Source organism: Chiloscyllium punctatum, chromosome 1 (assembly GCF_047496795.1).
Source record: "Chiloscyllium punctatum isolate Juve2018m chromosome 1, sChiPun1.3, whole genome shotgun sequence".
Lineage (NCBI taxonomy): Eukaryota > Metazoa > Chordata > Chondrichthyes > Orectolobiformes > Hemiscylliidae > Chiloscyllium > Chiloscyllium punctatum.
This window is the reverse complement of record NC_092739.1, coordinates 104,503,409-104,528,392: the sequence shown is the minus strand read 5'-3', so window position 1 is coordinate 104,528,392 and position 24,984 is coordinate 104,503,409. Positions and strand designations below refer to the sequence as shown.

General features: G+C 40.1%; 1 protein-coding gene across 8 annotated transcripts in view; it reads left to right on the top strand.

Annotated features, from left to right (window-relative positions):
- rusc2 (RUN and SH3 domain containing 2) overlaps positions 1-24,984 on the top strand; it is a 140,139-nt gene that overhangs the window by 106,044 nt on the left and 9,111 nt on the right. For 7 of the 8 annotated variants that reach the window (XM_072571655.1, XM_072571649.1, XM_072571653.1 and 4 more), the window contains 3 exons: positions 5,736-5,782; positions 11,972-12,932; positions 18,808-18,972. In XM_072571655.1, coding sequence (XP_072427756.1) covers positions 5,736-5,782; positions 11,972-12,932; positions 18,808-18,972 — 1,173 coding nt within the window. The remainder of the gene's footprint in view (positions 1-5,735; positions 5,783-11,971; positions 12,933-18,807; positions 18,973-24,984) is intronic. The other variant, XM_072571656.1, reaches the window with a different exon arrangement.

Below are 24,984 nucleotides of genomic sequence, written 5' to 3'. Positions count from 1 at the left end.
ATCTGTAAAAAGCTGCAGCTGTATACATGATTTTGGAAAGTGAAGCTTTCTGGAACGGTTGAACTCTTCCAGAATTGCCAAATTTCACGGGTAGGGCACCTGATGCTCTAGTTACTGTTTAATTAAGAGAAATCAATATGTAAACCTCCCCCACCCCTTTATTTGGTTCTACTTAACTAGGTGGTCACTCGAGCAAATTTCTCACTAAACCTCACATTGATAGTATCCCACTAAGAACAAAGAACAATACAGCACAGGAACATGCCCTTTGGCCCTCCCTGCCTGCACCGACACATTTTGCCCTTTTATTTTAAAACTGTCTTATCTTACAGAATCTGTATCCTTCTATTCCTCATCCAGGTGCCTCTTGAATGCTGCAATTGCGTCTACTTCCATTACCTCCTCTGGCAACGCCTTCCAGGCATTCACCATCCTCTGTGTGAAAAATATGCCCCATACCTTGAACCTATGTCCTGTACTAATTGAGCCCTTCACCCTGGGAAAAAAACCTCATACTTTCCACTCTATCCATGCCATTCACAATCTTATAAATTTCTATCAGGTCACCCCTCAACCTCTTGCATTCCAGTGAAAGCAACCCCAGTATTTCTAACCTCTCTTCATAGCTGTAAACCCCCATACGAGGCAACATCCTGGTAAACCTTTTCTGTACGCTCTCCAAAGCACCCACATCCTGTGACCAGATCTGATTCACAAGTAAAAACAAATCAGACATGATTGAATGGCAGAGCAGACTTGATGAGCTGACTTATAAACAAATGTGGAGATGGGCATGAAATTCCACCCTTGTTGGTGACCACTGATTTTTACATATTGTCATAATCTGATTAATGTTTCCGTTTTATGCGACCTTCAGGTTTATGACTACTTTTGTTTGTTATCTTAAATGATCACACTTTTACTTGCAGAGAAAACCCACTTGTAGGAAATGGAAACTACCAAGTAATTTCTTAAGTGCACCAAATAATTTTTAAGACTTCTAGTCTCTATTGCATAATGAAGATAAAAACACAATAAAAACGGTCTCTTCCACAAGTACTTTGCATTTTATCCCAGAATGAACTGCACCTAATTGTCTCAACCTTTGAACATTTACCGGCCACACTGGCAAGCCTGGAACTCGTGTCCTATATTTGCAGTGACCCCAGTTTTAGCTGGTGGAGAATTAAGTTGTCTGTAGTTGCCTCACATACAGTCCATGGTGACTTGATGCCAACTAATGCACCACCATCACTTGCCATGAACCTGTACTTTTCATGCCAACCCATGCCTGTCAACTACTTCCATGACCCCTTATGCTGTCAGTAAGACATAGGAGCAGAGATTAGACCATTTAGCTCATCAAGTCTGCTCTGCCATTCAATCATGTCTTATTTGTTTTTAATCCCCATTCTCCTGCTTTCACCCCATCACCCTTGATCCCCTTGATTCTCAAGAACCTATCTATCTTGGTCTTAAATACACTCAATGACCTGGCCTCCACAGGCTTCTGTGGCAATGAATTCCATAGATTCGCCACTCTCTGGCTGAAGAAGTTTCTCCTTACTTCTGTTCTAAGAGGTCTTCTTTTTGCTGTAAGGCTATGCCCTCAGGTTCTATTGTCTTCTACCAATGGAAGTTTCTTCCCAACATTTCCTTTGTCTAGGCCATTCAGCATTCGGTATGTTTCAATTAGATCCCCCCTCATCCTTCTAAATTCCATCAAGTATGAGTCTTCAAATGTTGCTCATTCCTGGGACCATTCTCATGAACAACCTCTGAACATGCTCCAGGGCCAGTACATCCTTCCTGAGATCTGAAGCCCAAATCTGAGCACAATACTCCAAGTGTGTCCTGACCAGACCCCTGTAGAGCCTCGGAAGTGCATCCCTGCTTTGATATTCAAGTCCTCTCAAAATAAATGCCATCATTATATTTGCCTTCCTAACCACTAACTCAACCTGCAAGTTTACCTTGAGAGAATCCTGGACTAGAGCTCCCAAGTCTCTTTGCACTTCAGACTTCTAAATTTTGTTTCCATTTCGAAAATAGTCCATGCCTCTATTCTTCCTACCAAAGTGCATGACCTCATACTTTCTCACATTGTACTCCATCTGCCACTACTTTGCCTCCTCTCCTAACCTGTCAAAATCCTTCTACAGCCCCTCTCCTCAATGCTACATGTCTGTCTAACAATCTTTGTATTGCCTGCAAGCTGAGCCAGAATGCTCTCCGTTCCATCATCTAGATGGTTACTGGATAGTGAAAAGTTGTGGTCCCAACATTGAGCCTTGAGGAACATCACTTGTCACTGGCTGCCATCCTGAGAAGAATCCCCACTCTCTGCTTTCTGTCAGACAGCCAAGCTTCTATCCATGCTAGTACCTTGTCTCTAACAACATAAGCCTTTATCTTATTATGTAGCCTTCTGTCTGGCACCTTATCAAAGGCCTTCTTGAAGTCCAGGTAGATGACATCCATTTGTCTAGGCCATTCAGCATTCGGTATGTTTCAATTAAATCCCCCCTCATCCTTCTAAATTCCATCAAGTCTTTGGTCTAACCTGCTTGTTACTTCCTCAAAGAATTCTAGCAGATTTGTCAGGCATGACGTCCCCTTTGCCCTATTTTACCATACAGTTCCAAGTATTCAGAAATCTCATCCTTCACAATGGATTCCAAGATTTTACCCACAGCCAAGGTTGGGCTAATCAATCTGTAATTTTCTGTCTTTTGCCTTGTTTCCTTTTTAAACAAGGGTGCCATGTTATCGATTTTCCAGTCCTCTGGAACCCTTCCTGATTCTAACGCTTGCTGAAAGATCACCACTCATGCCTCCACTATCTCTTCACCTGTCTCCCTTAGAACTCTGGGGTGTAGTCCATCTGGTCTAGGTGATCTATCGACCTTCAGGCCATGTCAAACCATTGCAACTCCTGCTTCTTCGAGACCCATTCATTCAATAAGCATCCAATACAGCGCCTATGAGCTGTAAAATAACAATGGTAAATGTACAACTGCTTAGAGGAAATAAATAAACCCTGATGGGAAAGAAACTCCTCCCCCTGCTAAAAATGATAAAGACCATTAAAGTATATTAGGAGAAAGTGAGGACTGCAGATGCTGGAGATCAGAGCTGAAAAATGTGTTGCTGGAAAAGCGCAACAGGTCAGGCAGCATCCAAGGAGCAGGGGAATCGACGTTTCGGGCATAAGCCCTTTCAGGGCTTATGCCAGAAACGTTGATTCTCCTGCTCCTTGGATGCTGCCTGACCTGCTGCATTAAAGTATATTAGTTAAATAACAGAAAATTCAAATACTTCACACTTCATAATCTTGTCCAGATAATCACTGAAACATTTACAGAAGAGATCACAGAAAACCTTACAATAGTAAGTTCTCAGTCAAACAAAATTAACAGTTCTCTTCACTGATCAGAATCCTAACTAAATCAATGTTTATTAGTTTGGGCTCTCAGCCAAACATTGTAACAAGAAAAGGTTTATATAATGAAAGATTAATATCTATAATAGTGATATGATCCAAGATGATGGTAATACTGGACATGCCAGATTCCAGAGTGAAACATGGCTTAATAAAGCACATGTTTTACTATTGCAGTTATGTTACTGTAGTCATCAGCTATTGACAGACTTGTGTGAATATGTTCAATATACTTGCAGCAAGGAGTAAATGTATTACACAAAAGAATAAGGAAAAAAATAAAGCAAGATATGTGACAATTTGCAGAGATCTTAAATAACATAAATCACAATCCAGTCCTTTTTCCGAGCACTCAATCCCAGTTAAGAATCAATCCTGTCTTCACTTTAAAATTTCTACTGAATTGACATGATTGTAAATGTTCCTTTTCAGGGACTTTCTGCAAGTTTACCAGATGTGATTCTCTTCATCTCTCCTAGAGACACACAAAATACAGGCTAACTCACAGATTTATGTTTCTTAACTTTAAGTCAAGCTCAGACTTTTTCCAGCTGCTTGGACTGCTAAAATAGCCCAAGACTTCTCTCCAGCTCTGATGGCCTGGAAACTGCCAGATTAAAGCAGTCCTTCTATTTGTGTGGATCTTATCTTCTTCTGAACTGAACTTGCTTGTGACCCCTGACCTCTCTGACTGTAGGTTGGAGCAGCTCAATTTTGTAAACACATCAGCAATTATCTCACTAGCTAAAATTCATTTAACTTAAGTTACGTACTCTCTTAAAAGTGCTGCATTGAACACTCTGTTAAAAATGACCTTCTGAACTTAAAAAAACAGTCACCCTTCAGAACTAAAACTAAAAGCCTGATTTACTTCTGTTTCGGATGGAGAGGCTGGGAGAGATGGAGCACCCATGGGGCAGACCTTGCAGCAGTGCCTGATGTGGAAGTGGGCCCCCTTGAGGGTGGTATTCTACAGCCTGTTTTCATGTCCAAGACCTGAAGAGAGTGATCACTGCCCTTCCTGCTCCCAAACTCCTCTTGTTAGCATTAAAATTGACACCAAGAGGGAAATGGGTCTTAAGGACCCTCGATTGGGATGAGGGCACCTCGGCTTCTTCGAGACATCTCTTGCCTCGTGTCAAGTTTATGGGGAGTGTGGCAAGACTACCATCATGGAAATCTGACAGTTCCCCACTATTGGAGGAACCATAAAATTCTGACCTATGTTTTACTCATCATCATCAGTTAAATTTCAGTTTTGCAAGCTAACTCCTATTACAGTCCAGGCACCATTGTCATCACTGATTCCTTACTGACATCCAGTTTGTAATCTTTTGGAGAATCTAATTAATCAAACACTTCTTTGATTTCTATAACCTGTCCCAAAATAAACTTGCTCAATTATCAAGCCAGTGCAAAGAAGATTATTGCCACACTCCCCATAAACTTGACACAAGGCATAAGATGTCTCGAAGAAGCCGAGGTGCCCTCATCCCATCCTTAAGGACCCCTTCTCCAATGTATCAAATGAATCGATATCAAACTTACACTTATCCAAAAGCAAACTTCTGCGGATACTGGAAATATGCAATAATAATAATAATAATAATAGTAGGAAATTATCTACAAGTCTGGCAGTATCTCTTGAGAAAGAAACAGATTTAACATTTTGGATCATTATCTTTCACACACTACTGTCCACAGATGTGGAATAATTTTTAGCATTTTCTGTTTGTATGTCAAATATACATTCCTCTTTCTACTAAATTCCTCCAGAGCATTGCTCCACCATGTGGTAAACTGAAGAAAGGTTTATTTTCCGACTTTGATTTTGCTAAAGACTCAATTTTTGATCAGAATTAAAATATCTAACTAGTTCTTATGGTATTATCCATATGTTTTGCCACTTCTCAAATCTCAAATCTTGAAATAATTCTAGTTGTTTTCGATTGAATTGGTCTACATTTGCACGAGTTCTGGGCTTCATGTTGCCCAAATTTACTGAATACATTGTCTTTTCATTGTATTTTTCTTTCCAGTAGCTGATGTTGTGAAATCCTCTCCTTTCGCTTTTAAATTTTTTAAAATTGGGTTCTCGTGGTTGATTTTTTTTGAGAAGTGTTTAATCTGTTGCAGTTATATGCTTAATCATAGAATTTGCAACAAAATATAGTATAAATTCCTTATTAGTTATGGTGTAAATAAACTTTGTTCTTCGATTAAACATTTATGAAGTAATTGCTAAATGGTTCCATTGTATTATGCTTACATGACTTTGTGTTCTTTGATGCAGTATCAGATCTTTGGAGTTTTGGTTTAATCATTTGTATAATCATGAAGGTAAGATCAAGTTACAGATATCGTTGCTAAACTCTTTCAGTTATAGTAATTAGTTTACATGTACAATATTAAAGATTAGAAAGAAATTCCTTGTGAACTACCATGGCAGGTTAGGACTTCAATCTGCTGTTCTACTCCGCTGCTCTGACCTCATTCCACATACAATTATAAGAGTCATTCGCATAAAGGAGAAAGCATTCTGCCCCTTACAGTTTGGAATTCGAGAGCAGGACTGGTTGCTGCATTTGGTATGGAGAAAAACCTGCTAGCCTAACTGGAAAATAGTTCATCCCTTCCTCATCCTCGGTGTAATTTCTATCTTCTTAAAGGTATTCATCTCTAAATGTTTAAGCTCGCAAATAGCATTGTGAATCACACAAAGATGGTAGTTAATAGTGGAAGTGGGCCATTCAAGCCTGCTCTTCCATTCAATAAGAATAGAGTCCACAAATAGCTGTTGTATTGGCAACTGTACTTGTAGCATGCTGGTGTATAATAGATGGAAATGGTGTGATACTGATTTAGAGTAGCTCCTCCCTGTTTCACACCCATTAACACTGTTAGAGGGTCCCCATTCCACACCATCAAGTTCAAATTAAATGATTACAAGTTTTGGGAAACTTGTGTTGTAAAGGCATAAAGGTGTACAGCATGGAAACAGACCCTTCAGTCCCAACTTATTCATGTTGACCAGATATCCTAATTTAATCCAGTCCCATTTGTCAGCATTTGGTCCATGTCCCACTAAACCCTTCCTATTAATGTACCCATCCAGATGTGTTTTAAATTTTGTAATTGTACCAGCCTCTTCCACTCTCTGCCTGAAAATGTTGCCCCTTACATCCCTTTCGAATCTTACCCCCCTCACCTTAAAACTATGCCATTTAGTTTTAAACTCCCCTACCCTGGGTAAAAGACCTTGGCTATTCACCCTATCCATGCCCTTCATGATTTTGTAAACTTCTATAAGGTCACCCCTCAGCCTCCGTGCTCCAGGGAAAACAGCCCCAGCCTATTCAGCCTCTCCCTACAGCTCAGACCCTTCAACCCTGGCAACATCCTGGTAAATCTTTCCTGAACCCTTCCAAGTTTCACAACATCCTTCTTAAAGCAGAGAGACTAGAATTGAATGCAATATTCCAAAAGTGGCCTAGCCAATGTCCTGTGCAGCCACGACTTGACATCCCAACTCCTATACTCAATGCACTGACCAATAAAAGCAGGCGCACCATACATCGCCTTCACTATCCTGTCTACTTGTGACTCTATTTTCAAAGAACAATGAACCTGTACTCCAAGGATCTTTTTGTTTGGCAATGCTCCCCAGGGCCTTAACATTAAGTGTATAAGTCCTGCCCTGGTTTGCTGTACTAAAATGCAACACCTCACATTTATTTAAATTAAACTCCATCTGCCACTCCTTGACCCATCGGCCCATCTGAACAAGGTCCCATTCTACTCTGAGATAAACCTTTTCACAGTGCACTACACCACCAGTTTTGGTGTCATCTGAAAACTTAGTAACCATTGCTCTGATATTCACTTCCAAAAGCAGTGGATCCAGCATCAATCCTTGTGGCACACTGCTGGTCACCGGCCTCCAGTCCAAAATGCATTCCTCCACCACCACCCTTTGCCTCCTACCTTCAAGCCAGTTTTGTGTCCAAATGGCTAGCTCACCCTCTGATGCTGTGATCTAACCTTGTTAACCAGTCTAGCTTGCGGAATCTTGTTGAACGCCTTGCTGAAGTCCATATAGACAATGTCCACCATTCTGCCTTCATCAATCTTCTTTGTCTCTTATTCAAAAAACTCAATCAAGTCAGTGAGACATGATTTTCCACACAAAGCCGTATTGACTATCCTTAATCAGTTGTTACCTTTCCAAATACATATAAATCCTGTCCCTCAGACTCTTCACCAACAGCTTACCCACCACTGACATCAGGCTCATTGCTCTGTAGTTCCCTGGCTTTTCCTTACCATCTTTCTTCAATTAAGACACCCCCTTAGCCACCCTCCAGTCTTTCAGCCCCTCACCCATTGCTATCAATGATACAAATATCTCAGCAAGGAACCCAACAATCACTTCCCTAGCTTCCCACAAAATTTTAGGTCCCAGGGATTTATCCACCTTTCTGCATTTTAAGACATCCAGCACCACCTCCTTTACAATATAGATCCTTGTCAACATATCACTATTTATTACTTCAAGTTCTCTAGTTTCTGTGTCCTTTTCCACAGTAAGTACTGATGCAAAATACTCATTTAGTATCTTACTCATCTCCTGCAGTTTCACACATAGAGGTATACAGTGACAGAGAGAGATGCGTAGTTTGGATTTCGTTTCCTGATAAAGGTCCAAGTTGGACTAAAAAGGTACCTGGAGGAGAAAATGGAGACACTTCTAGAGATCGTCACAACTAAAGAGTATTTTATATGGTGAAAAAAGAATTTGGAAATATTTAGCGGAGAAACAAACTGCAATTAATCTTTGAAAACAGGATTGTGCTAATGTACTAGAGGATGGTAAATGTTACATCATGCACATTATTTGTTTCCCATTATCTGTGTTTTCAAGCTTATTTTATTTTGTTTAGGAACTGAACTGACATGTGGTATGTGCAAGTGCGCAAACTTGCTACAAGGTGTACCAGAGACTGCTTTAGTAAAAAAGGGACAGTAAGCATGGATGACTAGGTCTGAAGCAGGCATTCGTCCATTTACCAAAAATGTTATGTTCTATTAGACAGTGAGCCTTACATCAGAGTAGGGAAGTTATTTGAGAAGAGTCTTAAGATATACTCATATTTGGAGAAGAGTAGACATCATGGATATAGTCAGTATGGCTTTATGCGGGGACATCTTATCTCAGAAACGTAATTGAATCTTTTGAGGAAGAGACAAGGATGATTGATGAGGGTAAGACAGTGGATGTTATCTACATGAACTTAACTAAAGCATGGTAGGCTGGTCAAAAAATTGAAGTCACGCGATTCGTGGTGAATTATTAAATTGGATACAAAATTGGCTTGTTCATAGAAGACAGAGGGTAATTGTGGAGGGGTGTTTTTTTCTCATTGGAGGTCTGTAACCAGTGGTGTTCCACAAGGATCGGTGCTGGGACTTTTGTTGCTTCTATTACATATAAATGATTTGGAAGAATATGTCGGTGGTCTAGTTAATAACTTAACTGGTTACATGAAAGTTGGTGGACTTGTCGATAGTGAGCAAGGTTTCAACAGACACAACAAGATAGAGTTTAATCCAGACAAGTGTGAGATGATGCATTTTGGGAGGTTAAATGGAAGAGAAATGAAAACAGTAAATGGAAAGATCCTTCGGACCATTAATATACAGAGCTATCTTGGGGTACAAGTCTTGAACTCTGTGAAAGTAGCAGCACGAGTAGATAAGGTAGTAAGGAAGGTGTACAGGATCAGTTGTGGCATTGAGCATAAAAGTTGATAAGTCATGTTGAAGATGTGTAAGATTTTAGTAAGGCTATATTTGAGTATTGTGTGCAGTCTGGTCCCCACCCTGTGGAAAGGGTGTGGAGACTCTGGAGAGGGTGTAAAAGAAGTTTACCAGGATGTTACATGGATCGGAGTGTATTAGCTTGGATTGTTTTGTTAGAGCGTTGGAGGCAGAGGGGCAACCTGATAGAAATATATAAAATTATCAGAGGCATAGATACAGTGTATTTCTCAGGGTGGAAATGTTAAGTCCTGGGGGGGCACAGGTTTAAGGTGAGAAGGAAAACTTTAAAGGCGGTGTGCGAGGAAAAGATTTTTTAACACAGACAATGGTAAGTGCTTGGAATATGCTCCCAGCGTAGAAGCAAGTATGTCAACAACATTTAAGAGGCACTTCAACAGACACATGAACAGACAGAGATAGAGGGACACTGACCACATGCAGGCAGATGGCTTTAAAATGGTTTCGTGGTCGGTACAGGTGTTGTGAGCTGGAGGACCTATTTGTGCTTGCCTCTGGTCTCTGCTGCATAGTTGCTTCTCTGTAAGGCATCCCCAGGAATAACAAGATTACCAATACATAAGTGTATTTGAGATATTTAATGTAATTTCTGGCACATCTGGTCCCAATTCCGAAATCTCTGGCCTGCGAGTTCACTCCTTCGGATCTCTGCCCGAGATATATCTCCAGATTCAAACCCCAAACCCCACCAGCAGCATTCTAAGTATTACTTTCATTTGTCTCTCCACAGATGCTTTCAGATCAGTTTAGTTTGTTTCCAGAACCCTTCTTTTTTATTTCAAATCTTCAGCTCAGTTGGCTAGATAGCTGGTTTACAATACAGTGTGAGGCCAACTGTGTAAGTTCTGTTCCCCGTGGGGCTGAGGTTATCATGAAGGACTCTCCTTCTCAACATCTCCCCTCACTTCAGATTAAACCATCACTAGTTCATCTCCCTTGACTGAGAGAGCAGTTTTATGGCATAGGAGATGATGCTGATACTACCTTTATTTAATTTTTATATTATTATGTCCCTCTCAGGGTCTGTGCTCTTTGAACTCAATATCCCTAACTGGAGCGTACTGTTCTCTCCCTAAACCCCAATCATAAATCCTGATGCCAACCCATTGTTCATCTAGACTGCTGTGGTATAAGCCAACAATTTCCTGAATTTTGGAGTGCTAAGCTGTGCGGGCTTCCAATGTAGTGCTCTTTTGATTGCAATGAACCCAAAATTCAGGAGTCCTCATTTAAATACAAGCTATTAATACTGTGGGTTTGATGCCATTTCTCTAGCCCTAAATTTTAAGGTTTGTTATGTAGGTTGTTCACTGGACAGGGGAACTCTGATTGTTCGTAGTCTGTAATGAACACATCTGGTTTTGCAAGCACTTGCTTATTATTCAAACCTGCAGAAAACTGGTTATATTGTTGAATTTTGTCTTGGAAGGTGCCTGCATGCATACTTGTCAAGCAGCAGTGCTTCTGTCCTGTGAACTATAATGATAACATTGATTCTGACAACTTTTAAAAAGATATTTGGATTCCCATTGGCTGCCTGAAAGGGGTTGCATAACAAGCTTTCTAATTTGCTTTTCCTATAACAAAGGGGAGGGTGTGGTACTGTGGTAATGTCATTAGATAACAATGGATCATGGGTTTGACTCCCATCATGGCAGGTCATGAAATTTGAATTCAATTTTTTTTAAAAATCTGGAATTAAAAACTAATCGAATGACCGTATAACCCTTGTTGGTTATTGTAAAAATCCACCTAGTTCATTAATGTCCTCACCTGTCCTGGTCTATATATGATTCCAGACTCTCAGTAACGTGGTTAACTCAGCTGACTTCTGAAATGGCCTTAGGAGCCATTCAGTTCAAGGGCACAAAGGGATGGACAATAAATTCTGGTCCAGCCAGTGATGCCCACATCCTGTGAAAGAATGCAAAAGAAAATTAAAAATAATAATGGATTTGACATTAAATATTTAGTAATTAATATTCTAAGCTGCAGCAAAGCTCCGCCTTATTAGCATTTTAACATGACTAATACATATATCAGTCTCCACAGAATTGCAAATCTCACAGGAGTTAATCTAATGATACTCTGCTTCCCAAGAGCCCACGTTTTGCCTTTTCATCAAGTCATAATGTCTAGTGACAGTCAAAAGAGCCTAGCTCCTGGATTCTGAGCAATCTGTAACTGAATTCCAACATCATAGCTAACTCTGATGAACCTAGGTCATGCCAGGCTGTATCTTTCAGACTTAGTAATTTCCTGTTGTTTCCCTATCCTCAGTTAGATGAACAGCAGTAATCTGCAGTCTAATTATGTGCTAGGAATGGGCTGCTGTTTCCTGTTTAATTGCAGCTGATGCCGTCTCTTTCTGTATTTCTGTTTAATGTCTCCAAGACAGAGAGCCTAAAATAGCAAGAATATGTGCTTTGCCTTTATTTTCAGGTGTTAAATATGGCATGTGGATTTCAATAGCACCTCATCTGAGTCTAAAATCCCCTTGTAACCAGGTCACATAGATGTGTCATGGGCAGAACTTGTAGCAAATCACATGACTCTTCATTATTCCATTTTGTTTTAAGTGGAAGAGGCAACTTAAATCATATACAGCTTATGGAACCTTGTATTTGAAGTCATATTTTTCATATCTCAAAACTAAATTGTAACACTAATTGATTCTTTTCTTTCAATTAGATATTATTGGAGTTCACTATCTACCTACTGGTTTCCTAGCACTGTCGCACAGTGTTTGTCAACCACTGTTTGAGGAGCTCCTTCTTTTACTGCAGCCTCTTTCGTTACTGCCATTTGATTTAGATCTGATGTTTGAACACTATGTTATCCAAATGAACATGGAGCAACAAAAGAAGAAGGAACAACTCAAAGTCAAGCAGGATCTCTTGCAATCTGTGCACTCTACCTTTCAGCTCATGAGGAACCATGGTAGTAATGTAGGTTTGGGACATGAACAGGACAGGGAAGACCAATCAGAAGGATTTACACTAAAAGGTATAACAGCAAGGGATGCTGTAATACCCAATAAACATGAAGATGTCCAGAATGTTGAAAAAATTAGAAAGGAGAACGAAAGTGAAATTAAAAAGGACAAGCAAGCAGGATGGTGGTACCAGCTTATGCAAAGCTCACAGGTATATATTGAAGGTTCTTCAGAACAATCAAAGTTTGTAAGCTGGGAGAAGAGAAAGAAGCAAAGTACAACTACTGTACTTCCTCAGTTAAGCATCAGTACAGAGAAAAAGTCACTCCGAGAGAGTGTCCCAGAAGGAGCAGAGAGTCAGCCAATATCTGAATTACAACATTTGAACATTTGTGGTGTGTTGTCCAATCAATCTGAGTCCAATGAAGAAGCAGCAGCCGCTAAGCAATTCTTAAAAAAGATTCAGCCTGAGTATTCTAAATATGAAGCCAAACCTTCTTGGATGGGGAGTCCTCCAGAATCTGTGCTACATGAACTTAAGAATAGCAAAGTTAATGAAAGCACTGCTCCAAATAATTATGATGCACAACCAGGAAAAAAGCCAAACATGGATAATACTGAAGGCAAGCAAGGAATGTGGCTGGGCCGCTTATTTGGTGCAAGTGTAAATCAGGCTAGGAAAGAAGAATCCCGGATGGTAAAATCACAGAAAAACAGGTTAGGTTCTTTTCTTTCTTGTTCCCAGGAAGTAGACTGTGCTAACAGACCAGTATTTATTGCGCATCCGGAATGTCTTCAGAAGATGTCTGTTCTCCTTAAACTACTGCAATCCTTGTGGTGATGCTCCCAACATATTAAAAGTTACAGAATGCCAAGATATTGACTTAGGCACAATAAAGGAACAAGTCATGTATGTCCAAGTGAGGTTGGTATGTTGTACTGAGAGGAATTTCTAGATTAATCAATCTGGCAAAGGCAGCCACATCAATGTGTTCATAGAGAATCTTTGGGTCAGTTTCTTAGTACAATACATTTTGGAACCTAGCAGGGACCAGACTATTCTGGACCTATTAATGAGTAATGAGACAGGCCTGAAGATCTTACAGTGAAGGATTCTCCTGGCAAGAATGATCATAGCAAGATCGTAGTTTGAGAGATGTGGGAGCATAACTTATGCCTTAAGTAAAGGTAGTTACAAGAATGTGAAGACAAAGCTAATGTAAGTGGATCAGGTAAATAGGTTAAAAGACAGGACACATTCATATGAAACATATCAATGTTGAAATCTCCATGGCTAACTTAGGATGTTAAGGCCAGTATTAATTTGGCAGAAATGATGTACAATGTTGCAAAGATCAGTAGTATATCAGAATGAGAAGTTTTAGGATAATGGTAGCAGATTTAAAATAGAGATCAGGGAAATTACTTCTCTCAAAGGGTCAAGAATCTGTAGAAATCACTACCTCAGAATGTCGTGGATGCCAGGTCATTGTGTAAATTTAAGGAAGAAATAGGCAGATTTTAAGCCGAACTTGGTTGAAAGGTTATGGAGAAAGGGCAAAAAAGTGGAGTTGACACGAAGATGAGATCAGCCATGACAGTATTAAATGGCAAAGCAGGCTCAGGGGGCTGAATTGCCTACTCCTGTTCCTAGTTCTTATGTTCTAAGATGGGAAAACTTTAGAAGCCAGCAAAAGAATATTGAAAGCGAATGGATTTTGAGAAATTTGAAATTATGAGAAAACCAGTAAGCTTTATAAAAACAGTCAGTTTAAAAAAAACTCAAAAAGATTCTTATTCCAAACATTGTACATATTCTGTCAAATCTATCAGTGAGATACTGTAATGTTAAATGGGAAGTTCAGAAATTATTCCAGGGATTTTGCATCAAAGATTTAAATGTTAGTTCCTGGCTTTGGTTACAGGATGACAATAATTCACCAGATTTTCAACCATTTTCCTAAAGGCTGACTCTGAAATTGTCAGATTGCAAAAGTATTGAATGTTTTCATAGAAACATAGAAAGTTAGAACAGGAGTAGACCATTCAGTCCTTAATGGTTAATAAATGCTCCCTATTTATTATGATCATGGCTGATCAGCTAACTCAGTAGCCTGTTCCTGCTTTTCCCCAGATCCTTTAATCTCTTTAGCTACAAGTGCTCGATCCAACTTCCCCTTGAAATCAAACAGTGCTTGGCCTTAACTGTTTTCTATGTAGCAAATTCCACAGGCTGACCACTATTTAATGAAGACATTTCTCATTAATACTAAACAATTTATCCCAGAATGTTTAGATTCTGACCCTTGGTTCTGGACTCCCCTGCCATTGGGAACCCCCTTCCTGCATCTACTCTATCTAGTCCTGTGAGAATTTAATAGGTTTCTTTGAGATTCTGCCTTCATTCTTCTGAACTCCAGCAACTATGATCCTAACTAATTCAACCTCTCCTCATCTATCCCAATATCCCAGGAATTGGTCCGGTAATCCATCATTGTACTCACTCTATAGCAAGAACATCCTTTCTCAACAGGGAGACCAAAACTGCACATGATATTCCAGGTGTGCCCTCATCCAAGGTTCTGTACAATTACAGCAAGTCATTTCTGCTCCTGTACTTGAATCCTCTGGTTATGAAAGCCAACATTTGTCTTCATTAACGCCTGCTGCACCTACATGCTTACCTTGAGTGACGGGCGTTCAAGGACACCCAGGTCTTGTTGCACATTCCCCTCTCTCAATTTACAGCTGCTTAGCTAATAATCTAACTTCCTGTGTTTTGTTTTAACAAAGTGGATAACCTTGTATTTATCCATGTTGTTTATGCTTTAGCTATGCATTTGCTCACGCACTCAGCTTGTCAGAATCACACTGATGCATCTCTGAATCCTCCTTACAACCCAGCTTTGTGTCATCTGCAAATTTGGAGATTTTACATTTTATTTTCCTTATCAAATCACTAATATGTATTGTGAATAACTTGGGTCTAGCACTAATCCCTGCGCTATCCCATTAATCATTGCCTGCCATTCAGAAAAAGACCCATTTATCCCTACACTTTATCTTCTGTCTACCAACCAGTTTTATATCCAGCTCAACCCCATGCCCTTTAATTTTACACATTAATCTCTTCGGTAAGACTTTGTTGAAAGCCTTCCAAAAGTCCGAATAAACCACGTCCACTGGCTCTTCCCTCATCAACTCTACTAGTTATATCTTCAAAGAATTTCAATAAGTTTGTCAATCATGATTTCCCTTTCATAATTCCATACTGTTTTCCAAATTCTCAGCCATTATAAATTCTTTTATAATGGACTCTTGCATTTTCTCTTGCACCATCAGGTCAACACATCCGTAATTCATGATTTTCTCTCTGCCTTCCTTCTTAAATAGAGAGGTTACATTTGCTCACCTCCAATCAGTAGGAACTGTTCCAGAGTCTATAGAATCATGGAAGAGTTACCGGCAATGCATCCACTACTTCTTGGGCCACTTCCTTCAGTATTCTTGGTTGTAGATTATTAAGGCCCGGGATTTGTCTGCCTTCAATTACATCAATTTCCCAACAGCGTTTCTCTACTAACTCTGATTTCTGGATTAGTGGTGCTGGCAGAGCACAGCAGTTCAGGCAGCATCTGAGGCGCAGTAAAATCAATGTTTCGGGCCCGAAACGTCGATTTTACTGCTCCTCGGATGCTGCCGGAACTGCTGTGCTCTTTCCAGCACCACTAATCCAGAATCTGGTTTCCAGCGTCTGCAGTCATTGTTTTTACCTAACTCTGATTTCTGTCAGTTTTTCCCTATCATTAAACTTTTTGTTCCTCACCATTTCTGGTAAGTTTTTTTTTGTCCTCCTTCGTGAACTCTGAACCAAAGCATGTATTTAATTGATCAGCCATTTTTTCAATTCCTCATGACAGATTGCCCTGTTTCTGCCTGAAAGGGTTCTACATTTTTCTTCACCAATTTTTTTTTTCTCCTCACATATATATAGAAACCTTTATAGTCAGTTTATATGTTCCTGCAGGCTTACTCTCTGACTCTATTTTCCATTTCTCAATCAATCCCTTTGTCTTTCTTTGCTGAAGTCTAAATACCTATTCTTCAGATCTGGCCAATTTGTATGCCTCTTCCTTGGATCTGATATTGTCTCTAATTTCCCATGGTTTGGCCACCTTGCCCATTTTACTCTTGCTCCAGACAGGAGTGAACAATTGTTACAGTTCATCCATGCTCTCTGAATGTTTGCCATTGCCTTTTACCATCATCCTTTTGAACATCGTTCACCGAATCATCATAGCCAACTCGTGCTTCATACCATTCTTTCATCTATTCAGATTCAGGACCTTATTCTGAGAATTAATTATATCACTCTTCATCTTGATGAGGAATTCTATCATATTATGGTCACTCATCCACAAGGGGCTTTGTACAATTAGAATGCCAAATATTCCTTTCTCAATATACAGTTCTCGTTGAGAATGGCCTATTCTCTAGTTGGATTGTTTCTTTATTCATTCATGGGATGAGGGTGTCAATGCATAGGCCAGCATTTATTGCCCATCCCTAATTACCCAGAGGGCAGTTAAGAATCAACCACATTGCTGTGTCTGGAATCACATGTAGGCTAGACCAGGTGAAGATGGCAGTTTGTTTCCATAAAAGGCATTAGTGAATGAGATGGACAATGGTTTCATGATCATCAATAGACTCTTAATTCCAGTTTTTTTCTAATAGAAATCAAATTCCACCTTCTGCCATGGCAGGTTTTGAATCTGGGTCCTTGGAACATTACCTGGGTCTCAGGGTTAACAGTCCAGCGACGATACCACTAGCTCCCCTCCCCTGCCACCGTACCCTCAACATGTTAAATCAGAAAACCTTCCTGTATACGCTGCAGGAATTCCTCCTCTACGGTATTGTTAATAATTTGATTTGCTGAATCTAAACGCAGATTAAAGTTTACCACAATTACCATATTGCATGTCTCTCTAACTTCCTGTTTGGTGCCATTCCCAACATTACCCCTACAACTTGGAGCTTCTATATACAAACTCCATTAATGTTTTTTGTCCCTTTGTGGTTCTCAGCTCTACCCATACAGATTCAACATCGTCAGTCTAAATTTTTAACTTATTTCCTAATTCCTGTGTTGCTTTTAGGGTCTCTTCCTCTTTTTTTTAACCTATATCATTTGTACCAATGTGTACCACAATTACTGGCTGTTCACCTTCCCCTTCCAGAATGCCTGAAAAATTCTAGAACCTTGTACCAGGGAGGCAACATACCATCCTGAAGTCTTGTTTACAGCCACAAAAGTGCCTTCCTATTCCCCTCTGATTCCCCCATAACAATTGCATTCCCCACTTCTTAAGCTGTGATGCAACAAATTTCACTGTAGCTAATTTCCCCTGAGACACTGTTCTCCTTAACAGTATCAAAACCTGTTTTGCAAGGCAATAACCACAGGAAACTCTTGCACTGCCTAATCATCATGATCTGCCTAGTAAACACCCAGTTCCTTCCTGTTGAGTCTTAGCCTGTAGTGTGACCACCTCTCTCTACACGCTAACCACGATTCTCTCTGTCTGTGGATGCTCTGCAGTGTCCCCAGCTACTACTCCAGTTCTGAAATCCAGGCTTCCAGGAGCAGCTGGAGACACTTGCTGCACTTGCGCAGATCATGGGCATGGAAATTTTCCCTGACTTCCCAAATAGAGCAGGAGAGTTCACCACAGCTTTGAGATTTCCTGCCATGACTTCTCCCTTTAATTTACACCTTTTGGGAAATATAATACCAATTGCACTAGGCCACTTATTCCCTGGTCCTCCTCATTATAGAATAGAATCCTTATAAACTATAAACCACAAAAAAAGGAAAAAGTACCTTTTCCCCTTCACACCAAATTCCCACTGTTCTTCTAACTTCCAGAAACATATACTCTACTGTGGCTCAGTAAGGATGCACTCTGTCTCAACTACTTGTACAAAGGAGGTAGATATGGTTCCTAAGGCTAAAAGGACCAAAAGGTATGGGCGAAAGTGGGAGTACGGTACTGAGTTAGATGATGGAGCAGACCCAAATAGGTAAATTGCCTACTCCTGTTCCTTTGTTCTCTGAACGCTTTTGGTATGAAGCTGAAGTAAACTGAACACAACTCATCTATGGTGAGATTTGGGAGAAACTTTTGGACACTAGTAGAGCAATGTTTTTAAAGCAATGAAACGTTCAGGGCAGCATGGTGGCTGAGTGGTTAGCACTGCTGCCTCATAGCGCCAGGGACCCAGGTTTGATTCCACCTTTAAGTGACTGTGTGGAGTTTGTATGTTCTCCTCCTATCTGTGTGGGTTTTCTCCATGTGCTCTGGTTTCCTCCCACAGTCCAAAGACGTGCAGATTGAGTAGTGTCAGGGATGTGTAGGTTAGACGGATTAGCCATGGGAAATGCACGGTTAAAGGAGCTAGTTCGGGGATTGGGTCTGGTGGGATACTGTTCGGAGGATCAGTTTGGACTCAATAGGCTGAATGGCCTATTCTATGTAGAGATTCTGTGATTTGATCATTTTAATTGGTATTTTCCATTTTTTTCCAGATTACCTTCTGGCTGGTTGGGGCTTGATAGATCGGTGTATGATCTAATGGTGCAGACAATGGGAGCTGGAAAATGGAGAGGTCTTCAGCACATAGCAGAACAGTTCAACTCACAGTCTGGAGGTAGTCAGCCTGAATCTCAAGAAAGGAAAGCTCAGCATGAGCGGTAGTAGTATTTACATTATTTTCCTGAATCTAAGCAGTCATATTTATTAAGTAGTTTCATTTAACTGATTTTATTACTTGAAGTAACAAAGCTATCTTCTGTGATGTCCTGGTCGGTAAAGACACATCTCTCTAAAGTACAAAGTAATACAAATCAAAAAGTTCAATGTACAGTCTCTGTTGAGCTGGGAATTTCAAAGAGAACAGTAGTTGTGATGCTTCACTTGCATGATCTAGGACCATAGAAAATAGGACCAAGAGTTGGCCATTCAGGCCATCAAGCCAGCTCCACTATTCAGTAAGATCATGGCTGATCTCTGAATTCAATGTCATTTTCTCGTCTAATTCCCAAATACCTTGACATCTTCGATATCTAGAAATCTTACCAATCTCTGTCTTGAATAAGCTCAATAACTTCACATGCACAGCCTTCTGGAGTAGAGAATACCAAAGATTCATAACCCTCCATGTGAATAAATTCCTCCACCTCAGTCCTAAATGGCATATCTCTTTTTCTGGGACTATGTGTCTGGTCTAGACTCTCGATCAGGAGAACCATCCTTCCTGCACCTATCCTTTGAACCTTGTAAGAAAGTTGTGTGCTTCAGTGAGATCACTTCTCATTTTTCTAAACTCGAGAGATTATGGCCCCAGTTTCCTCAATCTTTCCTCCATAGGACAAACCCTCTATCCCATGTATCTGCCGGGAGAGCCTTTATTCCACTCTCTATAGCAAGTATAGCCTTCCTAAGATCAGAAGGTCAAAACTATTCCAGTGAGATTTTTGTATCTTCTCCTGTGAGGACAGGCACAACATTTTTTGGTTTCTGTGAGATTTCCTTCATTCGGCCTGTAGATAACCCACATTTACTCTGCAAACTATTTAAGTGTAAATGCCATTACATTTATGATTTTAAATTCCATTTTGTGCTTCTCCCAGTGTTTTTGCACTATCTTCTCTGTTTCTTTATCATTTCCTTGGTCGTTCTTTGGTGAATTCTAAAACGCTTCTGCTCCTCAGGCTTACTATTTATTGGTAATGTTATAAGTCTCTTGCTTTGACCTAATGCATGCATTAATGTTTCTTGTTAGCAATGATTGCGACTCCTTTCCTGCTAGATTTTTGTAAAATTTGGTGTAAACTATGTATGTATTCTTAAAATGCTAGTCATTGCCTGTCTTCTGTCATAGCTTTCAATGCAGTCTCCCAATCAACAACAGCAAGTTTCCATCACACCTTAATTTTTTTGCTTAGATTTAAGACCTTCGTTTTGGATTGAATTTCATCATTTTCATAGAGTCATAGAGCTGTACAGCATGGAAACAGACCCTTTAGACCAACACGTCTGTGTCAAGCAGATATCCTAAATTAATGTAGTCCCTTTTCCCAGCATTTAGCCAATAGCCCTCTAAACCCTTCCTAATCAAATATCTAGATGCCTTTTAAATGTTTTTGTACTAGCCTCCATCAATGCCTCTGCAGCTCATTCCATACATGTACAACTCTGCATGAAAAAGTTGCCCCATAGGTTTCGTTTATATCTTTATATCCTCTCAGCTTTATATTTATGCCCTCTAGTTTTGGACTCCCCCACTTTGGGGAAAAGACCTTGCCTATTCATGCTATCCATGCTCCTCATGAATTTATAAACCTCTATAAGGTTTATAACCTCTATCAGCCTCCCAACACCCCAGGGAAAATAGTCCAAGCCTATTCAGCCTCTCTGCATAGCTCAAACGCTCCAACCCTGGCAACATCCTTGTAAATCTTTTCTGAACCCATTCAAGTTTCACAATATCATTTCTATAGCAGGGAGACCAGAATTGAATGTAGCCTAGCCAATGTCGTGTACAGCCACGATATAACCTCTCAACTCCTATACTTTATGCTCTGACCAATAAAGGCAAACATACCAAAACACCTCCTTCACTATCCTATCTACCTGCAAGTCTACTATACACCTGCCCTCCAAGGTCTCTTTGTTCAGCATCACTCCCTAGGACCTTACCATTAAGTGTATAAGTCCTGCTCTGATTTGCCTTTCCACAATGCAGCAGCTCACACTTATCTAAAATAAATTCCATCTGCCACTCCTCAGCCCATTGGCCCATCTGATCAAAATCCTGTTGTACTCTGAGGAACCATCTTTGCTGTCCACTACACCTCCAATATTGGTGTTGTCTGCAAACTTACTAACTTACCCCCTATGTCCACATCCAAATCATTTATATAAAGGACGAAAAGCAGTGCACCCATTTCTCTCATTGATTATTCTACATTTTCAGTTGGCTGGATTGTTGGGTTTACAGAGCAGTGTGATGCCAACAGCGTGGGTTCAATTCCCATCACCGGTTTGAGGTTACCATGAAGGATGCTCTGTCTCACCTCTTCCCTCACTTGAGGTCTGGTAGCCCTCGGGTTAAGTCATCACCAGTTGCTCTCTCTAATGCGAGAGCAGCCCCAATGGTTTGGTAAGACTATGGTGACACAGCAACAATATAAATTAAAATAGCATGTTCTCTAATTGGTTACTCAATGAACCATTAAAAAAACCCATCTCATATACATTCTAGGAATTTATCCTCTGCAAAGGTATTGCCAATTAGATTTACCCTGCATATATTTAGTTTGAAGTTCTATGTATTACAATTGTTGCCTCTAATTTTCTGATTTACACCATTACCATTACTGTTTAACTTTTTTTATTCTTTATTGTTTTGTGAGATAATGAATGTCAATAACAAAGCCAGCATTTGTTGCGTATCACTAATTTCCTTTTGTTTTATTCACTCATGGGACTTGGTGGTTGCTGTCTTGGCCAGCATGTACTGCATGTTCCATCTGCCTTGAGAAGGTGGTGGTGGGCTGCATTCTTGAACCATTGCAGTCCATGTGCTATAATAGACCAAAATGCCATAATGATGATATATTTCCATGGTGAGTGTTTTGGAGGGGAAATTGCAGGTGATGGTATTCCCCTGTATCTGCTGCCCTTACTGCCAAATGGTAGTGTCTGTGGATTTGGAACGTACTGTCTTAGGATCTTTGGTGAATTTCTGCAGTGCATCTTGAGGATGGTACATGCTATTGGAAACATATCACCTTCCTTCAGTGTCACTGGGTCATAATTTTGGAAGACACTCCCTTTGGCTGATTGGGGTACCTGTACCACAGGAACAAGAAGACAACTCCCCATCACCTTTACAAGAGCAACTAGGGATGGGCAATAAATGCTGCCTCAATCAATGATGCCTACATTTCATGAATGAAAAAACTCTGAAGTTTTTTTGGTCTATCCCTATTCACCATGTTTTGATTATTGCTTTCTTTCTTTCTACCGTGTTTTCTTGACTTGCCCTCTGTTATCCTTCTTTGATCTATTGTCCTTTATTTAGTTTAAAGTCTTCTCTACCATCTTTCATAGAATCATACTGAACAGAGGAGGCCCTTTTGGGCCTCCCAAAAGTATACTATTACCTACACTAGTCCCACTTTCCCACACTAGGTCCATAGCCCTGAATATTATAACAATTCAAGTGCTCATACAAGTACTTTTTAAAGGTTCTCGTCTCAACTACACTTCCAGGCAATGCATTCACATAAACCATCTAGTTCACTAATGGCCGTTAGGGAAGGAAACAACAATCCTTATCTGGTCTGTCATATATGTGACTCCAGACCCACAGCAATGTGGTAGACTCTTAACTACCCTCTGGGAAATTAGGGATGGGCAATAAATGCTGGCCTAGCCAGAGATCCCCCCCCCCCCCCCCCCCACATCCCATGAATGAATAAAAACAAATCCAGACCTCCACCGCCCACCAGATAAAAGACTTTTCCTCAAATGCCCTCTTAGCTTCCTGATGTTTACTTAATAATTATGCCCTCTTAATATTGATCTTCAATTAATGGACACCTCTGCTTTTTTAAAAGATATTTTTATTAGAAATTTAACATTTTTACAAGTTTACAAAAATAAACAAAACTCTCAAATACAAACATTGATATACAATTAAATCAAATATACAATAGCCAAAATTTAACAAAAGAAAAAAAAAACCAAAAAAGAAAAGAAACAAAACTCAACTGTCTACAACTAACCAGAGTGTATATTTAAGTCTCTTATGTGCTCGGAATGTGTTAACATCAAATGTAATAAAACCCGTATTCGTACGGGATTCCTCTCCTAAGGGGCCCCGGGCCAGCCAGGTTTGTAATCTCAATTAAATAAAAGCCCTTGTTAGGATAGCCGAAATATCTGTATTTATGTCATTCAAGAAGGGCTGCCATATTTTATAAAATAATTCGGTCTTTCTGTGCACCATATTTGTAAGGAAGTCAAGGGGAATACATTCCATAATTAATCTGTGCTAGTTTGAAAGTCCAGGGGGGCCCTCAGCCACCCAGTTCACCAAAATATTTTTCCTTGCACAGAAAGAGAGAATAGAAAATAGTCTCTTTCCGTACATGTCCAGGGAGGGAAAGTTCGAAAAGCCCAAAAGGAGAGATACAGGGTCCACTTTAATTTCCGTTCCTAAAATTTCTGTCAGGGTACTTGCTACTTAGTCCAATATCTACGGATCTTATGACAGGTCCATAGGCAATGTACAAGAGTGCCCACCTCTATTTTGCATTTGGGACACATTGGAGATGCTCCTGCCTTAAATTTTGCCAATCGAACCGGTGCTATATGGGCCCTATGAAGTATCTTCAGCTGGATAGCCTGGGTTCTGTTACAGATAGTAATTCTTCTAGCGTTTTCCCAAATATCATTCCACGTTTCTATAGAGATTTCTAGTCCCAAATCCTGATCCCATGTTTTAAGCAGGTTGTCCATGTCTCCCGATACTTCATCATGTAGTAAATGATAAATAGTACTGACGGAGGATACCCCCACTAGTCGTAGGACACTACATTCTCTATCTGATTTATAAAGACTATCTAATAACGTAGTCCTCTTCTGTATATAGTCTCGAATTTTAAAATATCGAAAGAGGTCTCCATTAGGTAATCCAAATTTCTGACGCAGCTGTTCAAAAGACATCAGGACCCCATCCTTAAATAGGTCCCTAGACATGAGATACCCCTGGACCTCTAGAGTTTAAAAGTGGCATCTGTAAACCCTGGTTGGAATCCCCATGCTCCCACTATTGGTGCACAGGGGGATGTTTTATGTGAGTTACCCTCATTTTGCCGCATTATATTCCAAGCCTTAATTGTGTTTAGTATTATAGGGTTTTTACAGTGGTCTGTAATGATTTTCCTCTTGTCTGAAAATAAAAGGTTAATAAGTGGGTATTTTACTTGAGAGGCCTTGATGTCCAACCAGATTGATTGTGGATCAGACTGATTGGGTCTTGTAATCAGCTATGTAACTTAATAGGGAGCTTAACTGATATTTCCTAAAATCTGGGAAGTCCAATCCTCCCCTGGTCTGTGTAAACTGTAGCTTCTTCAGCTTAATGAGGGGCCGTCTATGATTCCAGATAAAGGAACCCAACCAGCCATATAATTCACGTAGAGCCATCCTCGGCAGCATCACCGGAAGCATTCTCATAGGGTATAGGAGACGGGGCAGGACATTCATTTTAATTAGTGCTATTCTACCCAACCAGGAAATTGGAAGGTCTCCCCATCACTGGAGGTCCTGCCTTATCCTTTCCAGTAAATGCACAAAGTTAGCCTTGTATAACTGACCAAATACTGGGGTAATAAAAATACCTAAATATAAGAAACCCTCCAGGGACCAACGAAAGGGAAAAAGGGATCCGTCCACTAAGTGGGATATCATAGCAAGGCCACCCATTGGCATAGCCTCCGATTTTGAAAATTAACTTTATAGCCTGAGACTGCGCTAAATGTATTAATAACTTGGATTAGGCGAGGTATGGACATCAGAGGATTACTGAGGAATAAAAGAACATCATCTGCATAAAGGGTAATTTTATGTTTACCTGTACCAATCCTTGGGGCTGTTATATTAGGATCAGCCCATATAGCTTCTGCTAGTGG